The 19602-nt window shown below is 50.3% G+C and overlaps 1 protein-coding gene across 2 annotated transcripts in view; it reads right to left on the reverse strand.

Moving 5' to 3' along the window:
• The window catches only part of Elmo2 (engulfment and cell motility 2), a 37473-nt gene extending 18831 nt beyond the window's left edge, over positions 1-18642 (reverse strand). Inside the window, exons 1-8 of one of the 2 annotated variants that reach the window (XM_051143805.1) lie at positions 18569-18642; positions 8262-8380; positions 8007-8047; positions 7533-7605; positions 6833-6883; positions 3225-3406; positions 1790-1889; positions 520-671 (exon numbers count right to left, since the gene is read on the reverse strand). In XM_051143805.1, the coding sequence (XP_050999762.1) occupies positions 520-671; positions 1790-1889; positions 3225-3406; positions 6833-6883; positions 7533-7605; positions 8007-8047; positions 8262-8339 (677 nt within the window). In that variant the 5' untranslated portion in view covers positions 8340-8380; positions 18569-18642. Of the gene's footprint in view, positions 1-519; positions 672-1789; positions 1956-3224; positions 3407-6832; positions 6884-7532; positions 7606-8006; positions 8048-8261; positions 8381-18568 lie in introns of those variants that run through there. The other variant, XM_051143806.1, reaches the window with a different exon arrangement.
• Between the last annotated feature and the right edge of the window lie 960 nt (positions 18643-19602).

Below are 19602 nucleotides of genomic sequence, written 5' to 3' on the forward strand. Positions count from 1 at the left end.
AGCCACATAGGCATGGAAAGTGGGGATGACTTACACATCTACAGATGGGGAAACAGAAGACAAAAGACTCAAGTAGTGTAAGGCCAAACCCTAGCTTGCCACAGCCTGGATCTGAGCTGGCATCCCAGACTCACAGGAGCCCACATTTCTTGCTGTTGCCACAATGTTGACTTAGTGAAGTGACCACCCAACAAACCAAGTTTCCACATAAATCAGGAAAGAGGTTCAAAGTGGCTGAGTCCTTGTTCCCAGAGAGCTCAGAACTTCAAATGGGAAATATGTGATATATATTGATGCATGTGTGTGTGAGCGAGTGTGTGTACATGAGTGAGTGTGTGTACACACGTGCACAAACAAGACTATCAGGCCCGTAGAGGAGGGGAGTGTCTAACCCTCTTGCCAGCTGAGATCTGAACTATGAGAGGAATTTCCACAGAGGAGGAGGTGCTGAAGGAATGTGCAGGGCCAGGCAGAACTGTCAGAACAGACTGGCCAAGAGAGGGCGGGGCCCTTACTCACACCTGCAGGTGGGAGATGAGCTGTCCCACGGTGATTTCCTCTGCTATCTTCTGGTACAGGCTCTGGCTGTTTAATACCATGCTCTCTAGGATGGCCAGGGACCGCTGAAGGATGGATACATCGACCATGGGCTGGCTCACGTACCCTGCAATCTAGACCCAGAGAGAGGCACACTGAAAGGGAAGTGTGGAACCAAGGAAACCTCTGATGCTCTCTTCTCAGCATACTGCTCCCATGTGAGCAACAGTGGCCAGGTGATCATAACATCTGGTATATGGCTGTCGTGGCCAGTGGGCCTGGAGTCCCTCAGCATGATGCCTCCAACTTAGTGACAGTATCCACTCAATTGTGTTTCTTCAAAATGTAAGAACTTAGAAAGTGAATCCCTTTCCAAATGGGGGTTCAGCAAGAGGTAGACCTACTGATTGTATCCTTATCTTATTTTATCTCCACCTCCTTCCCTAACTCCCTACAGAAAGTTAGACCATCAGATTTGGAGAATCCTTCCGCCCAAACCCTCTTCTCAATTCCCGTTATAATTCCCTCCACAGGCTGTCATTTCACGTTTGCCCAAATGTTTCCAGCATTGGGAAGTTCTCAATGGTTCAAGCCACAGTGCATCTGCTAGTCAGTGAACAGCAGCGTCTTCACTGGGTTTCATTCACTTTTCTGAGTTGTGACTGCCCCTGCTGGTAGCAGAAGGAGGGCCCTTGTACCCCTCCAAGCAGGCTACTTGGAAGATTTGTACAAGGGAAGCACATTTGCAAATGAGATGCAGCTTTCTCTCCGAGCTGGGAAAGCAGGCTGCCCAGCGTCACTGAACCATTCTGCTCTGAGCCCTGTTCTTGGTGCAAGCCTTGAAAGAAGGCATATCGTGAATTGAGATCTTTTCTTGGGCAAGTGACAAGGACCAGGCTATGAAAACTGAGCCACGCCTCCCAGAAGGTGGTCAGGAGGCAAACAAAGAAGCCACTACAAACTGAAGGAGGATGTTCGGCAGGCCAAGGGACATGAATTCATTTTTAATCTGGTGACATTTCCAACACATGATGGGTTTATCAAGTAAGAACCTCTGTAAATTAAGGAGCATCTGTTGAAGTGTAAACCTTTCAGGAGCCCTGGGAAGATCATTGCTGAGGATGAAAAATCCAGCCTCAGGGAACACAAGGCAGATTCCTGCCAGAGACAGCAGGCTGCGCAGCCTACTCTCGCCTTACGCCCAGAGAACTGACAGGGAGAGGGAGGAGACATTTAACGTTGGAGGCCTCACCTGCTTAATAAAGGTGATTGAAACCATGTCCCAGGAGACAATGCCATGGTCCATGAGCTCTAAGAAGGCAGTCAGGGTGAATGCCAGCATCTCACTGTAGCTGAGACATGTGCGACACACACAAAATACAGAGATTCAGATCCAGGGAGCGCAAGTGTGAAGGCAGCTACAAAAGGGACAGATCTCAGTAAACACCCATGGGAAACCTGTGGAAGACACACTCAGCCTGAAGCATGCCTAGGCAGGTGCTGAGCAGATGCAGCCCAGGTACCTACACTAGAAAGCTGGTGGGCTGCAGGCACCTAGGCTTGTCTTCTCCATCTTGTTTTATCTCTGTTAGTCTACTATCTATCTCCCACAACAAAGACTTTTGAAAACTGATGCTTGCAGGAGGACCAAAGAGAGCTTGTATCTCACGTTAATCTTTAGGCCAAGAGGCAGCAGTGCGAGGGAGACACTACAGGTGTGGCTAGGCGTTCAGTTTCCATCTGAGCAGTTGCCATGCTTGCTTTAGCTTCCCCAGCTCTAGCCTCCTCTTCTGTAAAATTGAGTTAGTCTCACAGCATTAGTCTCACAGGGCTGTGGTGAGGGCAAGCTGATGAGGTCTGCAGCGCCCTTACAATAATGTGGTGTAAGGATTAAACGTCTGCCTTTTGTCTCTCCTTACAGGTTTAATCATTCATGCAGTGGCACGGTGCTCTACAGTTAACAAGCCAGAGCTTGGTTTGCCAGTGGTAATAGCACTGCTCACAGAACCCTGAGCAGAGCATTATCCCCTCACAGCGAAGGAGACTAAGGTTGGTCTGCCTCAGCCAAGACTCTCCCAATGGCAGCCAGAGGCTTCAGCTTTGGTGCAGCTGGAAGATCCAAGATTTTAAAACAAATACCTAGGATTAGCCGCTTGGCTTGGCTGACAGTTTCGGGAGCTGATTCACCGCTTGTGAGATTTCTCACTTCCTGCCTGCAGCTTAGGCTCCACAGGCTTAGGTGGAGACCTGGGCAGCTGCCACTCACTACTGATCACAGCTTCCCACCACAGCCACCTAAGCCTGGAGGGCAGTAGAGGTGCTGAGGGGTAGTGCCAAGTCCTGAGCTCCTTCTTGACAGTGTGGGGGAGGGAGGTGGCAAATGGGAGAAACCTGCATGCACACCAGGGGAGAAGAGGGTACCAGGAAGGGCAGACAGGGTGCCTAAAGAAGACCACAAATAGTTCCCATCTCTTCCCCGACCCTCAGACCAAGCATTTCCCATACATTTATTGAGTCTGCTGTGTACCAACTTCCTTCCTGATGTCTAGGGCCCCTGCTTTCACTACTCACCAAGCACGGCACTGAGTCTCAACCCACCAGAGTCCTCTAGACTCCTGGTCCAACTGACAGCACAGACGTGAGAACAGGAGCTCTGCAGGTCACAGGACGATGCTGGTGATACTCACTGAGACAGAAGCTTGGTTCCACTCTCCACGAGCCTTGTCAGCATAACGATGCCATCCATGTTGATGAACTCGGTGGCAAAAGTGACGTCAGCCGAGAGCTTAGCCAGCTCCTTCATGGCATCCAGCCGGGTCTCCATACTGGATGACTGGGTCCTTTCCATTAGCTGGCGGGCAGCCCGGGACTGTGAAGCCAGGGACAAAAGAGATGCCATCTGCTCCTGCAGCAGGTTACTACTGTGGGCTCGCAGCCGAGCCCCAGGCAGAGTTAGGCTTTCACATGGCTTAGGAAGTGCTAAATAAATGTTTACAGGACCAGTAAGAGAGTTCCCAGCATGCCGAGACTGGTCTGTAGTCAGTATACTTTCTGTAACCATTTGGCCTATGGATTTATTTTAACAATTACATTTGGCTGGGTAGTGATGGCTCATGCCTTTAATCCCAGCACTCGGGAGGCAAAGGCAGGTGGGTCTCTGTGAGTTCAAGGCCAGCCTGGTTGGCAGAACAAGTTCCAGGACAGCCAGGGCTACAGAGAGAAAACCCTGTCTCAAAAACAAATAAAAATTACAGGAAAAGCATTACATTTATTTATTTTGTGTGTGTGCATGCCATAGCCTGAGGGTGAAATCAGAGCGTAAATTACAGGAGTAGGTTCTTTCCTTCCACCATGTAGGTCCAAGGGATAGAACTCAGGGCATCAGGCTTGGCACCAAGTGTCTTAACTCAGTGAGCCATCTTGCTGGCCCCTAATCTGCAGATTTATTTTTTTAAATTCCTACCAAGAAAATAAAGAAAGCTGGAATGCAGGAGCATTTTATAGACCTTGGTATGAAGCGGAGCAGGGACAGCAGCCAGAAAGGCTGTCTCTGGAGGGACACTGACATTTGGACTGGAAGCTCCTCAGGAATGGAGAGAGGTGAGTAAGATGCTGAGACTCACAGGACTGGGTCTGAACCTGACTTAGCTACTTTTTCAGTTTCACAAGGGGTCAAGTTGGACCCAGGAGTCCAGTTGACCCCTGCTGCTCACAGTGGGCCAAGCTCAGGTCCACATAGAAAGGTCTCATCCCTGTTGGGGTCCTGACCTCAGAGTCCAGAGGATTCTGCTGGGTTGACTCAGTGCCATGCTGGGAGAGTAGTGAAAGCAGGGGCCCTAGACATCAGAAAGGAAGTCAGCGCACACCAGACCTGGTCATTATGGGAAGTGCTTGACCTGAGGAGAGTCAGGGAAGAGATGGGAAATGGGAACTGAACAAGTCCCCAGCAGCAGATGAGGTTAACAGGGAGCTTTCTACTGAAGAACACTACCTGCCAACTGGGGGTTTCCACTAAAAAGCCAAGCCCCGCCCCTGTCAGATGCTGAGGGCCCTGCCCTAGAATTTAATCTGATGGCCCCGAAAGAGCCCCTTTAATTCTAAAGTGTGATAAGCTTGACAATTAAACCTTTCAAAGTTCTAGATCACCCTTCCCCAAAGGAATCATGCTGGTGAAACAGAAGGATGGAGGAGCTAGAAGCCTCGATTATGAACAGCTTCACGGACATGATGGCTGGTGAGGTAGATGCCTCGCACCGGGAGGCTTGCCTCCGCAGCCTGGCAAATCGCTGCCGCCCTGTCCGCTCATCGCTCCTGATCTTAGTACCACACAGTCAGACTCCAGCTCATTGTTTGTCATGCCCTGCTTGGAACAGAACATTCTCTCTGGAAAGGAGCAGGAGGAGCCCAGTGCCCTGGGCCTGCCAGTCTGCTCAGTGTCAGGGAAGGTCTGGCTACCCCTCCCTGCCTCTCTAACTGTTACAAAGAGGGACCCGCACCTGTTCAGGGTTCTCAGTGGCACACAGATTCTCCTAATCCCACAGTGGAGGAAGGCTGATTGAGAAAAGGTCACCTATGAGACAATCTGCAGATCACCAGTCTGCATTGTGCTTAGAAACTTCCAGTCCAAATGTCAGTGTCCCTCCAGAGACAGCCTTTCCGGCTGCTGCCCCTGCTCCACTTCATACCAAGGTCTATAAAGCTTCCCCAGACTGTCACATGAAATTAGCAGAGCCTGGTGTGTGTTTGCAAGGAGATGGGAGGTTGAGGTCCTTACGATGAAAAGCCCCTTCAGGAGAAGAGGGAGGTGAACAAGATGCTAAGTAAAATGGCTGAGACTCACAGGCCTGCGACTCACAGGTCTGAACCTAGCTTAGCCACTTTTTCAGTTTCACAAGTGGCAAGAATCTCAACCCTAGTAGTCAGTCTCACTGTCTGTAAAATGGGCTGTCAAGAGTGCGTCCCTCTTGGTTCTTTGGTTTAATGAAACACAAGGCAGTGCTGGACAGCACTCTTCTACACATGCCCTCCGCAGTCAAGCTGGCCTTCCCTCAACAAGAAAACATGGCCTTAATTTGCCACAACTGTGACAAAGGCTAAGCCTGGCGATCATCTCTGGCAGGCCTGCTTCCTACCCTGATGCAGAGTGAACCCTTACCCCCTTTCCTGCACCTTCACCCTCTTATCCATCTGAACGCATCCATGGGACACATGAAAAACTGCAAAGAAAGGAGCCTCAGGCTGAAGAGCGGGGGACAGGGACAAGAGAACCTTTCACTTCTTTGCCAAATTTCACAAGTTTTGAACACATTAATGTGTTTTACCTATTTCTCAAACATCTTTTGGATGTCACATCTCCCAAGCTCCTGTTCTCCCTCTGCACCCTTTCAGGCCGAGCTCCCCCGATGCAGTAGCAGACGTAAACTGTGCCCTCAGCTCTCACTCAAAACACCTGGATGCTCACGCTCCTGTGAGACCTGGTGCTGTGGAGCTGTGGTGGTCTGTACCTCTGACGACCCTGCTCGCTCGCTCCCTGCCCCCCCACGCCCTGCGCTCACTACCAATGCAGGCCACACCTTCCTCTCTGCCGCTCTCTGCTTGAGGCCCTTCACACCCTTCCACTACCCACACCCCCCTCTTTGTGGTTTTGAGACAGGGTCTCTATAGCTTAGATTGGTCTTGACCAGCCCGTAGCTGAAGATGACTTTGAATTCACAACCCTCCTGCCTCTGCCTCCCAAATGCTGTGATCCCAGGCCTGTGATGCTACTTTTTACTCCCTTTCTGGTTGCTTCCTTTAGTCACCATTAAGGGTGCTTATACAGGATGAGAGGATCCCTCTGAGTTCCACCTCTTTCCCACACTCAGCCCTCTGCCTCATTCACCAAGGTTATCTCTTAAGTCTTCCTCATGTCTGTCAATCCTGCCATTCCACTGCCTTTGCTGGGACGTCATCCTTACCAATCTCAGAGACCACTCTCTCACCAGTCTCCCTTGCCTGCCTCTGGATGTGACCTTACTAACACTCAAATGGAAACACAGGCACATTCCTCATGGATTCCACTTCTTTCTGAGTAAAGAGTGAACCCATGGGTGGCCTTTCTGGAAAGGAGCATGCTGAGATCGGTGGTCCCTCTTAGACTCTGAACTCCAACAGTCAGTCTGCTGCTGCTGCTCATGAGCTGCCAACCAAGCTGAGGGTAAGAGATTTCTTCACGATTTCTGTAGACTCAAACCTCTACAACAGAGTCCATCCCACCACAGGTACTCAGATGTGCTGGGTGGACTGGAATACCTACCGGAGAGACAGCCAGCTGTAAGATTGTCCCATTCTTAATGTCACTTCGGGTCTGGGTAGCAAAGAATAAAACAAGACAATGTTAAAACAGCACATGGAGATGAATCAGTAAGGACTTGTGGTCATCTTAACAGTGTAATTGGCTCGTATCTGCAGATGAGTCAACTAGCAGTGAACCAAAGATACATGTGAGTGGGGTGGGGGAGGGTTTGCTTTGAACACTGGGGCCTTTTTTTCTTGCGGGGGCCCCTAAGCATTCTGGATAGCAGGTACTTCCATGGTCCGCCCACTGCAGAAAGCACATTCTCCATCTAGAGGGGATTTTAACATGCAAGAGATGTGCCCAGGTGACAGGCAGCTACTGTGCCATCTGTACATCCACAGACTTTGGTATCTGGGGCTTTAGGGGCCACTCCCCATGGACACTGAGGGACAACTGTAGCATACTGAGACTCTTCTGCAGCCAGGCCACTTCCTGCCTGTTCCTTTTGAAGAGATCCTAAGGTTCTCCTCAAGAGCTCTGGGTCTTGAAGCAAGAGCTGCCTCAGGCAATGGGGCTGATGTGTAACATGTTGCCTAAAGGGCAACTCTGTAAACCAGGAAATGGAGCCACCTGGACAGCAAGAAGCTAGAAAGTGACTCCTCCCTGGCAGGTCACTTGTAAGCAAAGCTTGCCCTGCCCTTGGCTACCCTGTACTCGCCTGCTCGGTGACATAGAGCTGCGGCCCATCTGCATAGCGGAGTGTGTAGTACTCAGGGTTTGGCAGTGACCACCTGAAAGAAAACAGTATACCCTGTGTGCTTCTTCTCTGGCTTGTCCAGAGCAGCAACAAAATGGTTTTCACGAGTTGCTCAGAGACTAGCCAGCCTGTCTGGAGCACAATGGAATCCAAACAAAGCTTTGGGCCAAGCCCCTGAGACAGGACCCCTCTACCCTTGGTGAGGGTCAGCACCCCAGAAGAAGGTGAGAGGGGTGTGGGTCTTACATCCTATAGGGCACTCCTGGGCCCAGGAATAAATATCTCAGGGGCCTCGGGGACAGACTCATCAGCTGTCCCTCCTTGGTAAGACAACAACCCAGCCCAGCTGGACACCCTCTGTACAGGTTCCTTCGGGGCTGAGCAGCCTCCCTCAGCCTTAGCTGTCACTGTGGAAAGGAAGTCATTTCAACATACCCATCACACACTTCCTTGATGATGGATGCCAGAGGCCGTTTCTGAAAGAGAGGGGAGGAGATCCTTCACCATGTGCTATGGAACCACTCGGCTGTGAGGAGGAGGAGGCCTTTGCCAAGCCACAGTGACTACCCTCCTGAGGAGAACCTGGGCTCAGCCTTCCTGTGGATGCCCTTCCTCACAGTACGAGTGGCCTCCCTCCACTATGGGCCTGACCCTCACCTTACAGCTCTGCCTCTCCCAGCAGGAGCATACCTGGTCGATTTCAAGGAGCTGGGCGTTAGCACCTGGCCATTCAATAGCCACTTTAACAATGTCCGATGGAGGAGGCATTGTTCCCAGTGGGCCTTACGTCAAGACACAGACACAGCTGCCTGGAGAGAGAACCGAAAAGAAGGAAAGGTCAGCATCTACCTTCCTTTTCATTCTCACTGTCCACTTTGGAGGTCTGAAGGCAGCATCTGAGTGACGCATGGAACTACTCAGCATGCAGTTTTCAAGTTCACGCCACAGCCTCTCCTTGTGCTGTCTCCTTAGATTCAGTCAGCAGGAGAAACGGGACAAACCTCTCTATCATCGGCAGCTCAGGCAGCAGCAAGATCTGCCAGTGTGACAGTCAGTGTGAGGGGTCAACAGGATGGGGTGAGAGCAGAGCTGGCTGAGTGTAAATTCCCATCTTGAAGCCTCGGAAAGAGAGAAGCACATGCTCTGAAGCAGAGAAGAATAGACAGTCTTTTCTTGGTTGAATGGTTAGCTGAAGGGGCCAGGCCATTTCTGCTCAGCAGTCACACTCACAAGATCCCAGTGTCAGCAGGGCCCAGCAGCGCTCCCTCACCCCCCACCCCCCCCCCCACCTGCTGCTGCCACTCCTGCCCCTTCAAAGGACACAATGTGGAACCTCCTCCCTGTGGGATAATGTGGAGTCCTGAAAAAAAAAAAAAAAACGGGGAAGAGAACCGAGGCAGGAAATGCTATTTTGGTCCCCAGGGCCAAGGGTGAGGGCTGCCAGGGGCTCAAACACAAGCAGTAAGGATGATCTCACACAAAGACCCCTCCACAGGGCAGGGCTGTGAAAGTGCATCTGAGCCCTGCCCCCACTGCTCTTCAAAATAAAGGGGGAATAAATCATCTGGGGCAAGTCTGGGAGAGGGGCTCATGTGACTGGTATCCTAGGCAACTCTGGTGGCTTAGTGGTATTCCGGGCAGCACTGCAGCTCTCTCTCCAAGGTCTGAGGAAGGCAGTCACTCTGCTGATAGAGTATTTCAATGTCTATTTACACGTCTTGCCTGCAGGTTCAGGAGCGGGCGCTCTCTTAATGAAAAAGACCTCTTGCCTCCTCAAGGTTCAGCCCCTCGCCTGCAGTTCATGCCTGGCTAATGGGGACCACCCGCCTCTGTTAGCGTGTGCGGCACCACTGTTGCTAAGCTGTTAATCGTGTGTGCTATCAATTTTCCAGCCCCAACACATGCCAGTTCTCACAGCCTTGTGGGCACAAACCTCTCTAGTGAAAAGGGGAGAAGTGTGTCCTCTACACCCCCCGCAGAGAAAAGAAGCTTACTCGTCTATTTCCCGAGGGGTGGGCTGTGTCAAGAGTCAGCTGTCAAAAACATCAGGGTGTGAAAGTGCACTGACTTCTGCTTCCCAGCAGCCCTCAGGAAGAGGCAGGGCAACACCAGACTTGAAGAAAACAAGAGTAAGACTGGGTCCAGTCCAAGTTGACCCAGCTAGTAAGTAGAGAGGACGGCTGGAGCTTAGAGCCACCAGCTCTTCCCTCTCCCCTGAAAAGCTCTGAATTCCTGTTCGTTAAGTACACAGGGCCTAAGGAAACAGCAGTGGGCGGCTGCCTCTGCAGCTCCTGGCAGAACCTTAATGTGCAGTTTTTATGTACCTAGGCCCACAACAAACCTCTGAAAGGAAACTGGCCCCATGAGGCTAATTCCTGAGGAAGGTTCTTCTCTTTGACAGCAGGGCAAAGCATGCTATGCCAGGGTGGTGCTGTGACCCTGACATCAGGGGATCCATATCTGAGGTGGGGCATCGCTATCACTGGAGGTGGAACTGCAGTGCGGAGGCCGTCCCTAAGAACTGACATGTAATACCCAACTAAGAGCATGGACCCTAAGAATATCTACATATATATGTATATGTATACAGATTATACAAGTAGAAATACACATCTCGCTGAAACCTCTGCCCAGGACAGGGAACACGCTCACCTACTGACTTCACTGCCACCAAGGCGTTGGGCCTGTTTTTGTGCTTCCTATAAATGGAAGTGTACAGTACAGCTTTCTAGACCATTTGTCAGAGGTTCCCCCGACTCCCTGGGGAAATAGCTCAGTGGGTAAAAGCATGCATGCATGTACATGTGCATGCATGCACACAGTACACAGAAGGCACCTTGAAAAGAGCACCAGGTTAGGACACTGTCCCCACTGAAGAAAGAAGGCAGACAAAAAGCCCACGGACTGTTATGGCTCCTGCAAATCCCTTCTTTACCCAAGTCTCTGTCTTCTGTTCTTGAAATGTGAGGGCTAGTTCTAAAGTGTCCTTGAGTTGCAAGTTCATGATTCCTTAAACATGTCAAAGGAAGTTGACCCGAACTTTCTGAATGCCTTCCTAGCACCCCCTTTGAAGGTGAACAAATAAGAGTTGTCGTCACTACTTTGTTTTGGTCTGAAATTACTTGCCCTCATCATGTCATTTATCAAAGCTGATCGCGAATGATTCATCTCAAAACATCTCACCATGTTACAGCAAGAAGCTCTCCAGCCACCCCAGCTACCCAAGGGACAGCAACAGGCCTGCAGTCAGAGGATGCCCTCCCCACGGTCAGGCAGCCTATTGGCGCCGAGTGGCATCCCAGCTGCCACAGCTGAAGGGAAGGAAGTGAACACTCAGCTTTAGTCAAACAAATCTAATTCCATTTCTGAACTTGGAAAAGACACGGACTAAAGAGGCTGGATGACAACAGACATGAGAGCAGTAAGTCATAGCTTCAAGGTGAGGGGCAAGGCCAGCCAAAGCCCCAGGAAAAGCCAAGAGCCTTGCAGAGGAAGCTATCCTGCAGCTGACATAAGGCCAGGACCCAGCAAAGAGAAAAATCCCAAGAGATGGGCAAAGCCTGACCACTTTCTAGACTCCACGGTGACATCTTCTAAATGAAATGCTCTTGTCCTGCAATGACAGCCCTTGCACTGTGCTAGCCCACATTTCTGTCCTGCCAATGACAGCCCTTGCACTGTGCTAGCCCACATTTCTGCTCACTGCAAAGGAAAAGTCCAAGACCAAGACTGGCCCAAGCTTGAAGAAACTATAAGGGAGTGAGACAATGGATGTGTCCAGTGGGCACTTAGCTAAATTCATGAGCAAACCCACTTATGGAGGACCGGTTTGCTTACAGCAGGCCACTTTCAGGGTGACTCTGGGGTCCTCAGACATGGTGCTTGTGTATAGACGGCTTCTGTGTCATTTTATAGCTGATGCCTTAGGAACCCTAAAACCATTCTTCTTTACAGGCAGGAAGGTGAAAGTTGAGAGAAACATCCTCCATCCTACTCATCTGATTGGAAGGGAGAAAAATATGTAGGGGGGAGGGGCAAGAAAAAAGTGAATTATATCAGATCTGGGTCTCAACGATGCCGAAGTTCAGTCTTCCCTCCACACTGCCCTTCCTTTGACGAGGATAACATTAGCTAACAATTACATAACTCGAAGGTACCATTCAAAGTCCCTGCCTCACTCCTTCCTTCATTCAAGTACTGAGGTTCTAAACCAGAGCTCTGAGCTTGCTAAGAGAGAACTCTACACCTCCAGCCCTAATTTAATCTCTCTCTCTCTCTCTCTTTTCTTTCTTTTCAAGACAGGGCTTCTCTGTGTAGGCTTCGCTGTCCTGGACTCACTTTGTAGACCAGGGGTCTCAAACTCACAAAGATCTGCCTGCCTCTGCCTTTCAGAGTGCTGGGATTACAGGCATGCATTGCTACTTTATTTTAAAACAGGGCTTTTATCAAGAAGAGACTTGATACCCTATGAGGGGGAGGAGGTCCCCCTCAGTCACAGTCATAGGGGAGGGGAGTAAGGGGAAAATGGGAGGGAGGGAGGAATGGGAGGATACAAGGGATGGGATAACAATTGAGATGTAATATGAATAAATTAATAAAATATATTTTAAAAAATAAAATAAATAAAACAGGGCTTTCAAAAAGTTGCCCAGGCCTAACTTGTAATCCTCCTGTCTTGGATTCTGGAGTAGCTGAGGTGACAGGCCTATGCCACCTGGTCCACATAGAAACCCTGTACAGGTGTGCTTTCTAGACAAAGGAAGTCAGGGGCACCCTCAGTCACTCACTTGGAATGTTAGAAACTCACATGGAAGAAGACAGCCTTGTATGTGACCATCACAGCTGCTCAGTGGAGACTTCAGGTTTGTGCTCAGAGGCCTATCCAACAGAAAATGGCCCTCCATTTCCGGCTGTTTGAAGCTGGGTTCCCTCATTCTTCCTGCACCTTTCACAAAGTCCCTTCTATTAGCTACCAGAGAGCTCCTATTCAAGCTTCAAAGCCCATGCTGGGTATCACCTCCCATTGGCACTATTATTCCACGTATGTGCACTGTTTGCACGTTCTGTCACATGTCTACTACAGTTATGGAGTCACACACTTCTTCACTAACCCTAACCCTGCAGGAAGGGACCCATGTACACTGAAACCCCATTGCTCTGACTTCAACTCCTGCACACCAGAGCTGGCTTCCAACAGGCAGGTGGCAGGAACTGTTCTCACCAAGTGTGAAAGCCTTGCAGCACAGTATCCCCACACAATTGTGCTTTGAAGACTAACTTAGAACAAGCCAAACTGGAGAATGTAGTTAGGGGAAAACAATCTCTTTTCCCTCCCCTGGAAACCAAGGAGAGAATGGAGCAGGACTTCCCAGACAGGGAGCATTCGGGGATGAAGGATCTCCTTGTAGGGAAGCCCTCTAGCACGTGTCTGCTTACTCTCCATTTTCATTTTAGAAAGGAAGTGGGAAATTAGGTCGAAGCAATTCAATAACATTGCAAAATTCTCAGGGCTATAAATAGCCACTGTTCTACCATTCACTTCAATAGCAATGAGAGCAATGGAGTGTCCCCCTCCTAACCCACAGCCCCTCCCGGGCCCAGTGACTCTCCCACCCTCTACCCCCACTTTCTTTATTCACTACCTCAGGATCTATGGGACTGAACAAGACCCTAGGCCCCTGCACCACAAAGACAAAGACGATCAGGCAAAAACAGAAGAGAGGCCCACACAGATCCAAGAGCTGTGGAAGGACAGCACTAATGCAGTCTCCCAGTAACACAGCCGGAGGAGCGGAACAGTGGCAGGATAGGCCATCCAATTGACCAGTTTCCAAGTGGCTTCTGGAAGGGGTGCATCATCAGGAAAGGCCTCGGGGAGTTTTGTCCATCACTCCTACAGGGAAGCTTCAGGTTGAGGCTGACAGCACAACTGGAATCCAGCTTAGAAAGGAAGACAAGCCCTCCCAGGAGGTGGCGGGGATAAAGGATGCCAGAAGGTTCCCAGCTCTCCCTTGTCCCCAGCTGGTAGGAATTCCTGTGTGTTTTTTGTTCTGTTCTGCTTGCCATGCAGTGGGGGAGGCCTGGTGAATTTGGTTTATGTTTCCTGTGACAGAATGCTGCCTCACCAAAGAGGTAACCAGAGATCACACCTTTTCAATCAAGATCACAATCTCAGTGGAGGCTTCCCCTTGTGAACTTTTCATCTGAAGAATGACTCAGTTTCCCCTAGTTCACTCTCCTTTAACTAGGGTGAGGCCCTGAGGTATAGAAAAGGAAATGCCACAGGATAGGAGGTGAGGGCAACAGATTCATAGAGCTTTGTTTTGACATTTGAACACAGGCCTCACCCAAGTATGGCTAAAAGCCACTATGCAGAGACAAAATATGTGTTAAGTAACTGCCTAGGATCTTTCCCTGAGCTCATTCACCCTGCAACCACCTTGTGGAACATCTGTTCCTAGACAAAAGTGGCTTAAGGGTCTTAGCAGGATATCTAAAGTTGAGCCAGCCCCACAGTGCCCATACTTATCCCCGTGGATGATGTCTACCTCCACCTCTCACCTGTCCCCTTGAAAACCATGCTGGCTCTGAACCTTTGCTGTCCATCAGTTCCAACACCCTGTCCAAATGGCCAACCTCTACCTGCTCAGACAAGCCCTCCCTGTGGCTTCCTCATCCTCAATCAGCAGGTAATGGTGATGTCATCAAGTGGGCTGCCACGTCTTGCTGCACACCTTTACGATTACAGATTTTATAATCCTGCTTCTGAAGTCACCTCTTGTCTGGCAACTGGACACATGGAATACCCCACAGGAGTCAGTATTAACTCGGAAGCACCCCTCCAGCCTACACCCTCTGGATCGAGACCTGTCTTCAGATGCAATCCAGGTGTAGTTCACATACACCATGAGGTCATGAAGAAGGCTCTAGGTCAATGCTTGGCAACCTGTAGCTTGAGACCCCTCTGGGTCTCAATGACCCTTCCACAAGGGTCACCTAAGACCATTCTGCATATCAGATATTTATATTACAAATTTACAGTTATAAATATGTGAATATGAAAATACATTTATGGTTGGGGATCACAGCAACAGGAAGAACTAAATCGTCACTGCTCTAGACAATGGCTCTCCAGACTGGCTATGGTCCCGTTGTTGTTGTCTCTCGCCCCCATAACCCCTACCCCAGCTAGCTGTATCACTGTGGCCTCCCCCCCAAATAATTTTACTGGAGGCTGAGACGAAGACCTTGCTCCAGGAAGGCAAGCAGCCTGAGCACAGGACCTCCAAGTGGCGCACCTACTCTCTACCTGCTGGTGCCCTAGTTTGTAGCACAGCACTCATGTGTCCACAGAATTCCACCCAAAACGCCCTCAGGCTTAACTGTCTTTAAAAGTCATGAACCGTTAGTGACTGCATTATCCACTTCCCAGAACGTGCACAGCCTTGACTGTAATTATGCAGACAGTTGGTTCAGAAAGGGTCAGATATAAGGGGGAACAGAAACTGAGACAGAAAATACAAATAAATCCTAAGAAACTGTTTCTTGGGTCTGAAGAGACTGTTCAGTGGTTGAGAGCACTGGCTGCTCTTGTAGAGGACCTGGGTTCAATTCCCAACACCCACAAGACAGCCTGCGTCTTCAGTTCTAGGGGATCTGACACCCTCCTCTGGCTTCCACAGGCACACATACAGTGTACACAAATACCTGCAGACAAAACACTCTTACACACAAAATAAAAATACATTAAAACTTTAAATGTTTCTGACCAACAGATTAAAATGATTACACAAGGAGGACGAAGCCAGGCTGTGGTGGTGCAAACCTGTGATCCCAGCACTTGGGAGGCAGAAGCAGGGGGATCTCACTGATTTCGAGGCCAGTCTGGTCTACAGAGAGTTCCAGGACAGCCAGATAGCCAGGGCCACACAGAGAAACGCTGAGGAGGGAGGTAGGGGGGAAAGGACAACAAAAAGACCACAAGGAGGACGAGCTTGGACTGGGTACAGCAGGCTAAGAGTGGCCTGGGTTGTCCCCAAAACTCCAGGCTATGGGCTGAACTCCTTGAACAGAGACCATAACAACACAGCATTGTTCTCTGAGAATGAGGCCAAGCCTTTCCTCTAATTTCATAAAGAAAGGAACTGAGGTCCAGATGAACTGGCCAGGTCAGGCTGGGACACCAGTTAGGGACAAAAAAGAAAAAGAAAAAAAAAAAAGGTCCAGTCTCCACTTCTGGATCAGCCCTTTCCTGCCACATGGCCGCAAGCACAAGTGTCTCTGGGCTGAATGTAGAGGCAGGGATGGACCGTTTTCCCGCCTGGACCCTCTCATGCAGCAGTGGCATTGAGCAATTAGGGGCTTGCGTCCTAGAGCAGCTAGACTGCATTTGGATGCCAGGGATTAGAACCAGCCACTCCCTGTAAAAGCTATGTGAACACGAAATGGGATAATGCATGCAAAGCACTCACATAATACCTGGGACAGAGTAAGAAGGCTTCTGTGTGAACTGAGGAAGCTACACACCCTGGAACCGCACACCTTAGCGCTAAGGAGCCCTACCTGCCACACTGTGGTTTGCTATGGGCAAAATAAGAGAACAGGTGTTATAGCTACGGAGAAGAAAAACCCACAAAAAAGTGGCGTTGCTGCCACTATGCCCAGTGGACACTCCTGCTCTGGTTCCATAGCAGGCCAGCATAATGACGGCACAGGATGGTTTCTCAGCCAATTCAATGAGCACTCTCAGCAGGTGAGGAAGTGCCTTTAAGCAGCCAGGCAGGTATGTGAATAAACCAAGTAGCTTCTGCACAGAAGCCCTCATGCTAAGAAGCATTTATCCTGCCTAGCAGTTCAAATTCTGTTTTTGTTTTTGTTTTTTTCTTCAGGGGGTGGGGATCATGCAGCTTGGCCAAGACACTACTTGGCAACTTCTGACACACAAGGGATTCTGGGTCTTCTCACCTTATGTGCTGTCTTGAACACACTCTAGCCATCCTATAGGATATGGTCTTGTCTTTCCAAGTCTACCCTGAGCATCCTGAAGATGAAGACTTACACTGTCCAGTCACCTCAAGGGGCCTAGACCAGGGATAGGCTCAGGGAGAGAGTGCACTCACTCAGTGAGCAACTGCTGAACTGCCTCACCCTGACTGGCATCTCTGAGGTCCTACAGGCCACAGAAGGTTTTCAGCCCTGACCCTGGGACCAGGCCGCAGTAATGCAGGTGGGCTAAGGAGTCATTGGTGACTTGGGCAGAGAACTAACCTTCTTGGCTTTTCTTTTTCCTTTAAGTTGGAGTCTCAATATACTGCCCAGGCTGGTTTTGAATTTCTGTATTCGGGGGTTCTTTCTGCCTAGCCTCTATAGAGCTCCGGCACACCTCCAAACCCAGGACAGGTTTTTAACTTTGTTTGCTTGTGACTCACCTAGGAAGACCTGACCTAGGCATGGAGCATGCTAGAATATGCTGACTACTGGTGCCACTGTTTTTAAAGAGTCTAGTCCTCACATCCTTCATCTCTTAGGAGCATCATAGAACATCATAAAGCTTAAAAAAAAAAAAAATATATATATATATATATATATATATATATATATATATATATATATTTCAAGAGCAACAGACAAGCTGGGGATGGTGGTCCATGCCTTTAATTAGAGGCCAGCCTGGTCTACAGAGTGAGTTCCAGGGCAGGGCTACACAGAGAAACCCTTTCTTGAGCCCCCTCCCCCACCCGTCTCCTTTGTTCAAAAACTGTAGAATGAATCTGGGGAGGTAAAATCTTTCAGGAACTTTGCTATTTTTAATCTGTAAATACGAATAATGATAGTCTCCTCAAAAGACTATCATGCAAATTAAACACCCACACACATACACAGCACTTCACAGCCAAGGCAGCCACCCTAGCCCTGTGGTTACAGACCACTTGACAAATGGCTACAGCTGGGCCTCTGTGAAATGAGAATGGCTGTCTCAAGTGCGAAGTACACAGCAGATTCAGGAAGTTAACACATAAAAAGTCACCAACTCCATTAAGACGACTTTACATTGGTTACGTGAACCATTAATTATATTCTGAAACATACTAAATAAGACATTAATAAATTATCTCACTTGCTTATTTTACATTTTTGGGATGTGGCTGTTGGAAGAGTTAAATTAACAAGTGTGACTTTTTTTTTTTTTTTTTTTTTTTTTTTGGTGGAGAGCCCAGGTTAGCCTCCTTAGTGCCTGACTGTCAGGAAGCATTCCAAAAATGTGGGTTCCATCCCCCACTGATGGGATGTCGTCAGGGGCTGAGACAGCATCCCTTTCCTCTAGACAAGCCCAAACCCTTCGTTCATTCATTTAGGAAATATTTATAGTGCCCGCCCTGCTGAGATGCTGTGGGTGCACGGAGCAACATCAGGTACAGTCTTCTTCCCCGTGGGCATCCCTGCCTGCTCGGACAGGCAGAATAGCAGTAATCAACACTTCGAGACAGTTGCAAAGCTACAGACGTGCACGCGCTGTGGGGAACACCCGTGTTCAGAGGGCCGCCCCAGGGTCCAGAACTCGGGACCCCGGAAGCCTTCTGAAGGAAAACTGGGAGGATTTATAAGTTTACAAGTTTACAAGACTAGACCGTGGGACGGACTCTGAGGGAGGGCAGAGCGAGGGGCAGGGAAGGGATAGAACCAGGCCAGGAGCAGCCTGAGCCCAGCAAGGGCGGCGAAGGACCCGAAGAGGAGGGTGGGGACCGGCACCGGAGCATCCCGGGCATTGCGGTGCTGCGGAAGGAAGCGGGTGAGAGCGGCCTGGACCGAGGCGGGACAGTGAAGAAGGAAAGAAGAGGGTCGGTATCGACGGCAGGGGGATGACCGGGCCGGCGCCATGCCGGGACCTGGAGGTCGAGCAGACGCTGCCCTCGGCCTCAACCCTATTCTCCGGCCCCGGGCCCCCATCCTCAGCCCTTCCGACCCTCGGCCTCAAGCCCCGCGCGCCCCTCACTCACCCGGCGCCCGCCGAGGCCCAGCTCCGCGCCCGCGTCCAGCCGCTGCTCCTCTGGCCTCGTCAGCCCCGCCCTCCTGGGGCCCCGCCCCACGCGGGCCGGCTAGGGCTTATATTGCTCCGCTTTGCCGTCACTCTGAAAATTCTTTCTTCCATTGGGTCGTCTGTCTGTCACTAAAGAGGAGGCGGGTCTAACTGAGGGCGCGGGCTGGAGCGACGCCGGCCGGCCCCGCCCCTCCGAGGAAGGCCTCTTAAAGAGACAGGCTGCCTTTCTTCAGCCGACTATTGGGTCTGTAGGAACGTGATTTCCCAGCAGACACTAGAGGCTGCTCCCCACCCAAACTTTTTTTTCTCTCTCTTTTATTTCTGTACACAACCTAAGGGTGAAAGGGGTTGGGGGCGGGGTCCCTCTGGGTCCTTGCTACACATTGTTGTAAGGAGCAAGCTGTCCTCTGGCGATGCTCAACCTGATCGACTTAACGGTGGGAATCGCTGATTTGGGGAGCTGAGTGGGAGGTGACAGTCGTGTCAGAGGCTATGAGCAGCCGCGGCTGCTCACTACGGAGATGGAGCTAATTATACCGGCACCCAGGGATGACCGTGGGCGCTGAGCAGAGGCAGAGGGGTACAGCTCAGCTGTGCTGTTGGTACGGATCCGTGGGAGGTGGCGTTCGTCACCGCACCTGCGGATATCTAACAAGGCCGGGCACCGCGCCAAGGACTCACTCCTGCCATCTCCCTTAAGGCTCACAGCAGGCTGGTAGAGAGGGCAAGTATGCGATCCCCAGTTGCAGAAGAGACTTGCGGGTGGTGGGGGAGTGGGGGGGTGGTGTCTTAGGGGACCAACTATAAAGCCGGTGACACACAGCAAGACGCTATCTCCCCCATTTGATTCCAGATATTATTTATTTATTTTTTAAAGCATTTCTCCTAGCAAATCCTTACGACAATGCCAGAAGACAGACACTTTGTAATCCATTCTATAAATGGATCACTTAGCAGAGAGACGAAATAATGACCATCTTTTATGTGGTACTT

Source organism: Acomys russatus, chromosome 4, assembly GCF_903995435.1.
Source record: "Acomys russatus chromosome 4, mAcoRus1.1, whole genome shotgun sequence".
Lineage (NCBI taxonomy): Eukaryota > Metazoa > Chordata > Mammalia > Rodentia > Muridae > Acomys > Acomys russatus.